At 37.8% G+C, this 13185-nt stretch overlaps 1 protein-coding gene across 4 annotated transcripts in view; it reads left to right on the top strand.

Moving 5' to 3' along the window:
• The first annotated feature begins 6608 nt into the window (after nt 1-6608).
• Nucleotides 6609-13185, top strand: part of lysmd4 (LysM, putative peptidoglycan-binding, domain containing 4) — a 90056-nt gene continuing 83479 nt past the window's right edge. For 2 of the 4 annotated variants that reach the window (XM_084124490.1, XM_084124491.1), the window contains exons 1-5: nt 6609-6744; nt 8194-8471; nt 8586-9151; nt 9237-9336; nt 9436-9459. In XM_084124490.1, coding sequence (XP_083980616.1) covers nt 8202-8471; nt 8586-9151; nt 9237-9240 — 840 coding nt within the window. In that variant the 5' untranslated portion in view covers nt 6609-6744; nt 8194-8201 and the 3' untranslated portion in view covers nt 9241-9336; nt 9436-9459. Of the gene's footprint in view, nt 6745-8193; nt 8472-8585; nt 9337-9435; nt 10255-13185 lie in introns of those variants that run through there. The other 2 variants (XM_084124489.1, XM_084124488.1) reach the window with 2 other exon arrangements.

Here is a 13185-nt window from a genome sequence, read left to right on the forward strand (position 1 = left end):
GCTATGGCAGACGTGTCATTCAACCTATTGTAAACCAATGTACCATCACAAGGGTCTTGGAAATATATTATGAAGGTTGAAAAGTTACACGGTGTGGCTTTAACTTCATATTGTTTTGAACCCTTCTTTTTGTAGAGCAATTTTGTCTTTTACATGCAATGTTATTTGAACATGTTAGTTTAAACACCAAAAAGGACAAACATGCACTATAAAATACCCATAAATTAGTCTAGACCACTATTTCCAAAGTCCTGATTCACTCCACCAACAGCTCTTCAATCAAATGTGGCACTTGTGACACAGGTTGGACATTACTAACGTTAAACATCTTGCGTATTTCCCTGCGTATTTTCAAGAATCATGTGGACTACTTTTACACTACCGTTCAAAAAAATTGTGGTTGGTAAGATTTTTTTATAGTTTTTAAAAGAAGTCTAATATACGCCCATTCTATAAGGTATGAAAAAACTTGTCTGTAATACTTTTTTTTAAGTTTTAGTATAACCAACGTTTGGGGGTCAGAATGATTTTTAAATGGTGAGTATATACAGACTTCTGACAAAAACAAGACTGCATTTATTTGATAAAAAAATACAGTCAAAACACTCATAGAGTGAAATATTATTTCAATTTAGAATATCTGTTTTCTGTTTTAAAAAAAATAAACAAATAAAATGTAATTTATTCTTGTGATGGCAAAGCTGAATTTTCAGCATCATTACTCCAGAAATAATTCTAATATGTTGATTTGCTGCTCAAGAAACATTTCAAACAATTCTTATTATCAGTGTTGAAAACCGGGATTCAGTTTTTCCAGGATTCTTTGATGAATAGAAGTAGCCTACAAAGACCAGCATTTATTTTAAAAAGTAGTGCATGGTGCTTTTTTTTTTTTTTGTAGCCAGTAATCAATTTAAACTTTCATTTTATGGAACTATCCCTTTAAGTCATAAATGTGCATCAGGACACTTTCTTTGTTACACATGTAGGCTCCTCTATGCTACATAGTGCTTTTAAAAAAGCTAGCAATATATTTTTGCACAGTAAGGGGTTGTCAAAAGGAGCTAAAATACAAGTTACAAAAAAGTAGAACAGCAGACAGAGAACGAAACCTGGAGAGCGAGACGGCAAGAAACATGCCATACTCTACAACTCCAAATCCTCTGAATCAGATGGAATGTCAACTCACATAAACATAATAAAATCAGCACACAACAAACAAAATATTGCTACGCTCATGTGATATGGTAATGAGCGTGCCTAAAAAAATCTACAAATCAAAGCGGGCATTTGTAATTCTTATAACACGGCAGAAGCGCTCGCCCTTGTCTCGGAGTATAGGACGCAGCTGAGGATGCCCTGCTTCCAGTGTCCTCAGCCTGGTGAACAGTCAGGGCGAGGTTATATAGCGCCGCTAAACCCTCAGAGCCTGAGTGGCGGGTCAACGTCAATCAGTCTAATATCAGCTGACACACTGGTGAGGGTGGTGACAGGGCAAGGTTATGTGTCACCCAGCGCTCCGAGCCACCACGGAGTCCAGTATAGCCTGTGAACCTACCTCTAGGGTAAAGAGACCGTCCAACTGGGGCTCCATGGGTGCCGTGGGGCCAAATACGAGTTTGCGATCGCTTGCGGCGCATCCTCTGGACGGCTGGAGTCAGTGGATAACTTCCCCATGACCCTAAGGACGCCCATCCCGCCGACAGATCTGCTCCACATGTTCAGGGACCAAATGCAAAGAGTTTAATTTGACAAAGAGAGCATGATCTTCAGAACTCTCATTCTAGCCCTTAACCCGTTGAATGGTTTCTGTGTCAACACCATTAACCTTGGGCCTTGAAGTACACTTGTCAATCAAATTCGCTTATGATGATGGCACACGCACCTTTCTCGAGGGAACGGGTGGCTGTTTGTGGGATTGTGGGTTCTGACATTAAAGACTTGAGGTTTGAAGTCTGGAACAGACGGATTGATAGACGGACGGATGGACGACAGAACCTTCATCCGGGCTGAAAGTGTTTAGTCTGTCGTAAGGCCTTTAATCTTCCTTTGGATATCATGTGATGGATCGTGCGGAGGGGCCTCCTCAGAGTTACGAATCACATTCACCTGGGTAGCTGACATTTAATCAATAAACTCCTGACCTGTTGCCATAACCTAGAGCCACGAGGATTAATTTTGTTTCCCCACACTGCCTCCGATGACCCCCCGCAGACAAAACGACTGGCCTCACGCTGATCGGCAAATCACCTGTGCCGGAAACATGGACACGGACATACAGCGAGCGTAAACAAACAATAACACTTTCCCTCTTATATAGGCCTACATGCAATTTTTTTAAGTGTTTACGTAATTGGCTGAAATCTATCTTTGAAATTGTGTATGTCTGTTAAAACCAGGCTTATGGAGATTTGATTTAGTCATAGAAATAAAGATGATACATAAAAGGCATAGAATGTGGATCAAATTCATACAGGCATCAATATCTGCAATATGTATAGCTTAAAATAATGGATTTGTTTTGTGTGTATTTTCTTTTTATCTTTAAACTCTCTGTTTGTAGTATGTTAGAAAAATATATTTTAAATACAAGGGACTATGCTGCCATCTGGTGGAAACGGATCAGATGAAAATGTAATAATTAAATAATATAAGCTGATAATTTCATACAAATTGTTGTGGTCTGTAACGTTTTTACCTCAGTGTTTTTTCTATTTGCTCTGGAGTCAAATAAAGCGGTTTCATAATTTCTTCTTATTTATTAAAAGGAAGGATAGTTCCTTAGTGTGTTCTTAGATAGTGTGTGTGTGTGTGTGTGTGTGTGTGTGTGTGTGTGTGTGTGTGTGTGTGTGTGTGTGTGTGTGTGTGTGTGTACCTGTTTTTCTATCCCGGTGGGGACTTCAACCTGAATGCACACAGACTCATGGGGACTCGTGTCACAGTGGGGACCTAAATCGAGGTCCCCATGGGTAAACAAGCTTATAAATCATACAGAATGAGTTTTTTGGGAAATGTAAAAATGCAGAAAGTTTTGTGTGATGGGTAGGTTTAGGGGTAGGGTTAGTGTAAGGAGATAGAATATACAGTTTGTACAGTATAAAAACCATTAAGTCTATGGAGAGTCCCCACAAAGATAGTAAACCAGACATGTGTGTGTGTGTGTGTGTGTGTGTGTGTGTGTGTGTGTTTGTGTGTGCGTGTGTGTATAATATGGCTTCCTAGGCTAATTTAAGTATCACTATCAATATATATATATATATATATATATATATATATATATATATATATATATATTGTATATACTGTATATTCGTGTGCCTATGTAGGTAGATAAGTAGATAGATATATAATTGACAGATATGTATCATGTATATATCATGATTGCAATTCTGTTGGTCTTCAGCCATACTATCCGCAAATTATTCATTGTTACATTGCATCTGACCTTCCTCTCTCTCTCTCCATCTTTTTGTTCTCTCTGTCAGTTTGACATGCTGCTCGGTGGCCCAGAAACACAGCATGTTATGCCACTCTGTTGCACCGTGTTCAGAGTTGCACCCTGCATCTGAATGTGATGTAAATGATATGATGTGCTGCTCTGTGCTAATTTTTGTTTTGTCACATTTGCTCCTGCTTCCCCTTCAGGGAGGTTTTTGCATTGGACGAAGATGTTGTCAAGATGATGAAAAAATAATGTCCAGCTGCTATCTGTTGCCTTAAATCAGTGACGCATCTATGTGACATAAAACTAACTTACGGTAAGAAAATGTTTTTCGGGTCAGAAAGAAGTGTTAAAATTCTCACAGCACATTTATGTAAAAATAGGTCAGCTGTAGTTAAGTGCTGTGCTTACGGTTTATTTGCAGCACCATATGGGGTCAACTGAAGGTCAGGTGATTGCTCATTTTAGAAGGGCTGTGTTGTAAGAATTTAGTGGATGGTAAAATGTAAAATACATATGACATACTATATATATAAAAATTATTTTACTTATTTTTAAAAGCTTACATGGCTCGCACAAGCTATATATAAAGCATGGGGTCAGTTAAATGTCAACAGTTCATAGGAGTGGAAAGCAGTGAAATATGCAAAGCTTCAATTAGCTCAGGCTCCACTGCAGTCCTGCCTCCATTAGCATGCTACACTTCAAAACACATGCTAAGCATACATGCTAACATATAGAAATGGTCAAGAAAATTTGGTGACAGTTTGCTTTTGCCAAGAAACAAAGGTCAGTAAACTCCGTGGAGAGAAACAATACAGATATATGATGGATGTTTCAGGGCATGAAATTGGAGACTAGTGCTGACCCAGATAACAGCTTGTATGCTCATCAGATCATGTCGTCTGTGTAATCTGCCACTGAGAATGCACATATGCCCAGTTCTTGGAAGGACTGCACGGGGAAGGTTAACTGTACTTTGGTGCGTGAATGGCATATTTGCTTGTCATTGACTTTGAGCAGTGAGCAGTTGTATAATTACTAAAAGACCTGAAAACATGGAAAAAAATTCCATTTCATTAAATATATTGCTAGTATGACTTAAACTAAAGCACTGTTGGTTCTAAGAGATTGTTGATGAAACTGCGTGCTTTATTATTTGTATTTTCTAAAAGTAAAAATGACGTATCTTGTTGAAATACATTTCCTGAGAATTCTTATGCTCACCTCTTTCATTACCTCTGATTATATAAATGTTAATTTTAAGTTAAGTTAAGTTTTTCTACCACTGTTTACGTTGCTGCTGTGACCTTTGACCTGTTCATTATAATTTTGCTCCTACATAGTAATGTGTGATGTTAATTAATACCAAATTTCAAAAATGAATTCAGATTTGAGAGTTCATACACAGGTTGCGGACCAGGCTATCAAATCATGGACCATAAGTCGTCCAAGTTGGATTTGAAAAGATCTGACTTTTTCACACAGATTAAGATCAGTGTCACATGTGGGGGGAAAAAGTTTAATTTGTATTTTTATTGTTTAAAAAAAAAGAGTCTCTTATGCTCATCAAGGCTGCATTTATTTGATAAAAAATACAGAAATATTATAAAATATTATTATAATTTCAAATAATTTCAATTTCTGTTTTATATTTTAATTGATTTTAAAATGTAATTTATTCTTGTGATGCAATCTGAATTTTCAGCATCATTACTCCAGTCTTCAGTGTCAAATGATCCTTCAGAAATCATTCTAATAGGCTGATTTGGTGCTCAAGAATAATTTTTTCTTATTATGATAATGAAAACAGTTGTGCTGCTTAATGTTTTTGTGGAAACCGTGGCTATCAGAGGGTGTATATCTGCTCAGACGAAACCAACTAGTCGAGCTTTGAGAGGACTGACAAATGACTCAGGGCTCCTTACATCAGTGTCCGAATGTGGATCAACTACGGCAGGCTCGTGTCCTCCATCATAAACCGCTGAGCCTGAGCGTTGACCTGTGCTTTAGCAGGAGTGACTAAGGCGACCTGAAGCACATCAGAAGCACCTCAATAGCACTGCATGTTCTAACACAGTCCTGCCATGGTAATTGACTCCTGGACTGGGGTGGACAAGTTCCTCTGATGCTGACAACGAATATTCTGACAAAGAAGGTGAATGAGGGACATGGACCTTTGGCAAATAGAGGTTTAAAACGCATTACTGTGAACCATCCTTGAACAAATTGGTTTGAAACTACTGAAGATATTTGGCGCCATCTCGAGGTCAAGCTGAGACATGCTGCCTGATTGAAAAGATACTTTAGGCACTGCCAGCACATTTATTCCCGCGACCCGCGTGATCTGTAGGTTTGCATATCTATAGATATTTATGTCATACTTATGCATTTATATAGCATTATGTTCTTCTTATTTATTAAAAGGAAGGATAGTTAAAAAATATCTGTCATCATTTAATCACCCTCATGTCATTCCAAACCTGTAGGCCTATGACTTTTGTGTGTGTGTGTGTGTGTGTGTGTAGAAATAATAAATGTCAAAAGTAACAGTAGACAAAATATTTATATTTCAAAGCATTGCTGTACTTTTGAACTTTCTGGCTATTCATCAAAGAATTAGGCCTACGTTTTTCACAAAATTATTAGATGTTTTCAACTTGGAGTTGGCTAGTCAGTGAAAGAAAGAAAGAAAGAAAGAAAGAAAGAAAGAAAGAAAGAAAGAAAGAAAGAAAGAAAGAAAGAAAGAAAGAAAGAAAGAAAGAAGCATATAACCTAGCAGCAATTGTTGATAAAATGCCATAAAATATGTAGGCTACATTATCTCCTCGTAAGTGATAGGCAGCAGCATAGACTGTAAAAAAAGTGTATCACAACTAGATTACGTCTAACTGGTCTGACCTTCTGTCAATTACAACATCCTGCCGTGACACGTTGTAAGAGACTCCGTATTCTCAACCACACCTTACATGACTGAGAGAAACTTTGTAGTCTTAGGAAATCATTTGTCAATCCATGTCACTTAACCATTATACTTTTTAAACGCCTGACACCAGATTTTGATTTCGAAACAAAGATGTCTTAAATGATATAATCTGCAAAAAGTATCGCTCACAACAACCACTTATGTAAAAGAGAGCGTGGAGGACTCTCCTTCTTCAACGATCTGATTGGCCCGAGGACCTGTCAATCAACACTCGATCCCTCGCCAGCACTATCACTCTCGGTTGCGGTATGAAGTTTCTAAAATGACACTTTGGGATATTTTTGTCGGCACAATGTTGCTGTTTTTGTCTAGAAAGGTGAGTGTTATTCAGATTCACATCAATAACTGGGAAAATTATGGAAAATCAGACTTTAACTTCGAAGTTGAAACATTGAACGTGTCGGCTACTGTTGTAACCTTTGTTAGTGTTTACTGTACACCTACTCCATTTTTTCTTCTTAACAAATGTAAGGTATGTTTTGTTGATTTTTGCATTGTGTTTTGTACAATTTGGGAGGGGGGAAAACTTTTCAGACAATGTTATTTCATGTAACGGTGTTGTGTTAGTTAGACAGTAGGCTGATCCGCTGTTTTTGCGGTTGGTTGCATATAACGTTAATAATAATAAGCTCAACTCTGATTTTTCTGAAGTACAAATAGTACCACTTAAGTTTAATAACGTTAGATGTATAATTATGGACAATGATGCACTGTTTTGTTTTGTTTACATTCTGCAGTATGTTTCTCACTTTAGTTTCTAACTATTTTTCTCTGCAATGGTTATTCAGATAACATGTTGGTGCCTGGTTCTTCAACTATGGGCACTTGTGGTCCTGTAGAAAATAAATTTAATCTCTAATCTCTTTAATCTTTAATCTTAACAACACACGTATCACACCCTAAATAGGTTATTTATTTTAGTAATCAATTTCTATACATGCAACACAGGATATTTTTTTTTATTCTGGCAGTCATGAACATTCCCACAATGTCATTTCCAGAGCAATCTAAATAATTTGTTGTTTAATAGCATTTTGTATTGAAAATAACAGTGATGGAAATTACCCTTTAAATGTGAATAAAATGCAACTCCTTTGTCTTTATAAGGCTACATTTATAGCGTTATTAAGTTGTATGTATCTTAAATACAGAGAATTAAATAATATTTTCACACCTTTTGCATAATTTGACAAAATTATTGCTTGATTGCAATAATAATATTCCATTTACAAGTGATATTCACTTTTTTGGTGCTAAAATCTATATAGCTATAAATCTCTAATAATAAAAATAACTTTTGAGCCATAAAAGTCCAAAAAGAACACCTAGCCTACACTGCCGTTCAAAAGTTTGGGGTTGGTAAGATTTTTTTTATCTTTTTAAAAGTAGTAGGCCTATTTTAAGGCTGCATTTATTTGATAAAAAAAATATAGGTCTAGTAAAAACACTATTGTGGAAAATGATTGCAATTGTTATTGTTAAAAATAATTTAATTTTTAGCAGCCATTACTTTAGTCTTCAGTGTCACATGATCCTTCAGAAATCATTCTAATATGCTGATTTGGCACTCAAGAAAAACAATTTTTTGGAAACCACAATATATATTTTTTTTAACATTGTAAATGTCTTCACTATAACTTTTGATAATTTTAATGAATCCTTGCTTAATAAAGTGTTAATTTCTTTTTTTCTTCTTCTTCTTTTTTTTAATGGAGCGGTAGTGTAAATTTAAGGCCATATTAATTATTTTTTCGAATTTGTGTAGTTACAGTGATGAGGCGTGGAGATCCTCTCCCTCGAGCCTTCCAGGCTCCAGTGGACGTGCATGCCAGTGCGGATGGCCAAGTGTACATGTTCAGACACAGACAAGAAGAACCGGAAGCTTCATCTGAGGATGAGGAACTCAATGTCATGGAGCTCCGGCCACGGAACCGAGAGTCATCCTCACAGGAGAGAGAAAGAGTGGGTGAAATGCTTTTGCTAGAACGGGACATTTCCCATGAGGACAATCTCAGCAAACTGGCCCTTCAGTATGGATGCAAGGTATCTAGTTCGATTGTGTAGGTCCTTCTCATGTTCATTAACATTTATATTGTGCAGAATTGTGTATGTTGTATGATTTAGGTCCTTAAAAATAATCGTTCTCTATGGTTTCAGGTGGCTGACATAAAAAGAGTGAACAACCTTTTTCAAGAGCAGGACATGTATGCACTGAAGTCCATCAAAATCCCTGTAAAGAAGCATAGTCTGCTAACCGAGGTCAACTCTGAGCTCAGGAATCCCCAGCAAAGACCGTCCCACGATGCAGCATCATCAAACAGCGCTGAAGCGAGCGTCTCGGGAAGACCTCAGGTGCAGGAGTACACCAATTACCTTAAAGAGGTGGACAGTGACATTGAGCGTCTGATCCAAAGCACAGACCCCTCAGAAGAGGTCTTTTCGGGTGATTCCAGGGTATCCAGACGATGGGGATGGAGAAGCCAGCGCTTGCGCAGCTATGGCGCAGACTGGGGGATCCAGTGGTGGAACGCTGTAGTTGCCATGTTACTCATTGGCATTGTCCTACCAATATTCTATGTAGTATATTTTAAAACTCAAGAGAGTGGTGAATCTGTAGTGGACAATGGAGTGGTCAACATTTCTCTGCCTACCTCAAACAGTACAGGGGTGAGCGTCAGCTCAGTGAACCCTGGGAATATAATGGGAAACCATCTTGAGAAAAAGCAAGTATAACAATGGAAAATAGTGTATGTTTGTGTAGCCTTATCATTTGGTTTGATGCCTATAATTCTCTTTGGTACTTTGCAGATAAACTAAGTATTACAAGTTGACTACATCTACAAGTCTTTGTAGACACAAATATTATGGTAGATTCACTTAGTGAATTGATGAGCCGTAATAAAAAAAGGTAAGTTTTGGGTTCAAAAGACTAATATTGCACACTATCCCAATGTATTTTGTATGAAAAAGAGCAAACAGCACATCATTCAAAATTTGTGTTCCACAGAAACAAGTTTGGAGCAACATGAGGGTGAGCAAATGATGACAGAAGTTTTCATTTTGGGTGAACTGTCCCTTTAATTCATTTGCATGAAGGTACATTTAAAGAGAAATTGTAACAGATGAGATTGCAAACTAACTGTTAGTCTGCTTACACTCTACACGTTGAAATTGTTGTTATTGGTTTCATGGGTGCTTTTATTTAAATGAAGTATGAAATCGTACTAACAGTTTTTCTTTGTGGAGAAAGAAAAGAGCAAAAGCCTTTAAAAGTCATTATGAAACATATCTTAGCTTTGCTCATAAAATTTATCATACTATTGTGGCCATGCCTTTGTAAATCTGCTTGATGAAATGAATGCAAAGAAGAAAAAGCAAAAAACTCAAATTTCTATCTATTTCTTTGTTTTAATTATTTTTATATAGATATATGGAAAGGCACTATAGTGCCGGCAGTGCCAAAGAATGGATGTGTATTCAATAACTGTTTTTCAGTCATTAGAAGTGCAATAAAGACAAGAGCTAAGCTCATGGGCAGATGGACACATTTTGACCTTTGACCTTGCGACATTAAACATTTGAATCTGATTTTTCTTAAAGGTGTGAATTGCATGGGGATGGCTAGTGGGCGAGTGATTTTAAAAATGTTCAAATAAAACAAAGTGGGAAAAAATTTGTATTGGGTTCTAATGGTCTGATAGCTTAAGGTAAAATATGCTATAGCCTGCATGGTTGAACAGGGAAAAATGTGTTTTCAAATGACATCTGTAATTCAGCTGTGGAGCTCCTCTATCATTTACTAATAAGAAAACAATTTAAAATGTTCCTTGTGACTCTCTGAGTAATGTTTTGTCTAACGTTGCTTAGGGTCAGGGTTGTAAACAGAGGAAAAAATGGGCCTGAGCTGATTTTCAACTATTTATTTCCATGAACAGGGTCACGAAAAGCAGCCTGTAATGTATTTTTTGGAGTTTGAGTGTTTGAAGTCTTGGTAAACTGTACAAACCCAATATACCCAGTTTAAACTTTTCACTTATGTGTTACTGTCGACACCACATTTGGAGGCAAAAAGCTCATATATTTGCTTACATTTGTGTGGTATGAATAATGTAATGATACACGTAGTAATTTGTAGAAAGCTTAAATAAGCGAAAGTGTTGCCGAGATTGTGATTGTTAAACAGATTCTCCTAGTGTGCTAAAAATGCAGATTAGGCAGACAAGGCCGTTCTATTTGAATTAACGTCAATGGGGATGTCTCTGCGTGGAATAGCATTATTTTGTGTGACTGGGTGCTGATCTTCAACATGTTCTGCATTCCATTCCTTCGGATGAGACGTAAAACCGAGGTCCTGACTCTCTGTGGTCATTAAAAATCCCATGGCATTTCTCGCAAAGAGTAGGGGTGTAACCCCGGTGTCCTGGCCACATTCCACCCATTGGCCCTTACCAATCATGGGCTCCTAATAATCCCCTTACATTGAATTGGCTCTATCACTCTCTCTCCTCTCTCCACCTATATCTGGTGTGTGGTGAGCGCACTGGCGCCGTTGTACTGTGGCTGCCGTCGCATCATCCAAGTGGATGCTGCACACTGGTGGTGGTTGAGGAGAGATCCCTTGATATGATTGTAAAGTGCTTTGGGTGTACAGTAGTACATATGAAAGCGCTATATAAATGCCTCATTCATTCATTCATTCATTCATTCATTCATTCATTCATTCATTCTGGAGCATAGAAAATTATTTATGGGTTGGCACTGGGAGGGGTGGCAACAACAAAGCAAACAAGCATTCAATCATCTATACTATAATTAAATACAAAGTCCATCAGAGTCCAAGCACCAATGGTCCATGTGGATGATTAGCGATCCAACTGAAATTAATTTAACAATGTGGTTTTTGCAGACAACTCCATCTTGAATCTTCACTGAAAGAAAAATAAAGTATTAAAGGAGAACTCCGGTCAATTTTAACATTGAGCTCATTTTTTTGTCAATTTGGAGTGCTGTCAATACAATCCTTGATGTGTCATTACAAGTGCACAGGTCATGAGTGATTCCTTCAGAGTGAACACAGGTGAATCTGACTGCAGTAGATGTGAAAGATATGAATAAAAATGATGTTATTTCAGCCAGCGCACATACCTGTATTTATTTCCTGTTTTTGGTCGAAGTCCATAGTAGTCGATTGTCGAGTTCACGCGCGTGATCATAGGTAACTAAACCTATGCGCGTGAACTCGACAATCGACTACTATGGACTTCGACCAAAAACAGGAAATAAATACAGGTATGTGCGCTGGCTGAAATAACATCATTTTTATTCATATCTTTCACATCTACTGCAGTCAGATTCACCCGTGTTCACTCTGAAGGAATCACTCACATTGGCTGTGCACTTGTAATGACACATCAAGGATGTTAAGAGGCTAAAAGCAGGTTTAAAACTTGCCCCATTGAAGTCAACAGGGTGCAAATTTTAAAAAGAGGATAACGGTGTAGGCAACACCGATTTTTGTCGTTGTTCTCTGTATTGACAGCACTCCAAATTTACAAAAAAATGAGCTCAATGTTAAAATTGACCGGAGTTCTCCTTTAAGCAAAAAAAAAAAGTTTAAAGAAACAAAAATAAAGAACATAAAGTTCAACATAAATTTTGTCTTCCAAAAATTGTCAGTATAGTTACAAATTACATTCTCCCTAACTCTACTATTAGTTTTCGTGATCGCATCTTCTGGTTGGTTTCATTGTCAAATGATGAATCTGCGTGCCACAAATAGTTTCAGTACACTAGCCTGGGTTTCCCCATGCTGCCTTGAGCGCAGCGTGATTTTATTCACACTGCTAGGCAGCCTGGACACCATGGACCAGATTTTACCCTCAAAAAGGGAACCAATCACAGAACGGGGAGGGAGCAGCAAGACGATGACGACGTTTATGCGACGCACCGAAGCAGTTTGTTTATATCTATGGATGCAACATGGCATCAGACGCGAAGTTACATTTCGATGCAGCCTTAGATAGTGTTCTAAGTAGTTTAGAACGCAAGTTTATTTCGTCTTCTTCCTCGTCGAATTTCTGTCGCTCTTCATACGTCATCTGGTATAATTGAAACGATTGGCTATGAGCTACGTACAGGCGCATTTGATAGACATTCGTAGCGCCCAATAAACGGCTCTGGGCATTCGTAAACCACGCCTCAAATACGAGAAAATGAACATGTGGTTCCCAGACCACATCTCAATGAGACGTGGTCTGACGTTAGCCAGGCTATCAGTACACGATCGAGGCAGGTGAAAATAAACGATGAGAAGAATGGTGGAAATTTTGTGGGAAATTTTTTTTGTGAATTGCGCTATACTGGTTTTGTGGAGTGTTTCTGACTCACCAAAAATAACCGGTTCATTAGTCATATCTTTTAATGAATTCGACTACACCTCGCGTGCATCGTGCAGCATATGTGTTTTCTAGTCATTTTTTTGCAGTAGGCCTAGCCTACATCATTTTATGTCCTCACATTAAAGCGCAACTTTTAAAATGCATTACAAAAAACACTGCTCAGTGCTTAAATTTATAATTTTGACTGGGTGGCAAAGCTTTTCTGGGGGGAGTTATATTTAAAGTCTGCTTCGAAAGAAATAGCTGTTTTTTTGAGGAGTCACGGACAGTTTTTGCGCCAGGTAGGATTCATTTGCGGCACTACCCATTCATTTCATCCGTGTACTGTCAACTCTGGACTCTATCAGTAAGTGAATTTC

This window comes from Abramis brama (genome assembly GCF_963993115.1).
Source record: "Abramis brama genome assembly, chromosome: 9".
Classification (NCBI taxonomy): domain Eukaryota; kingdom Metazoa; phylum Chordata; class Actinopteri; order Cypriniformes; family Leuciscidae; genus Abramis; species Abramis brama.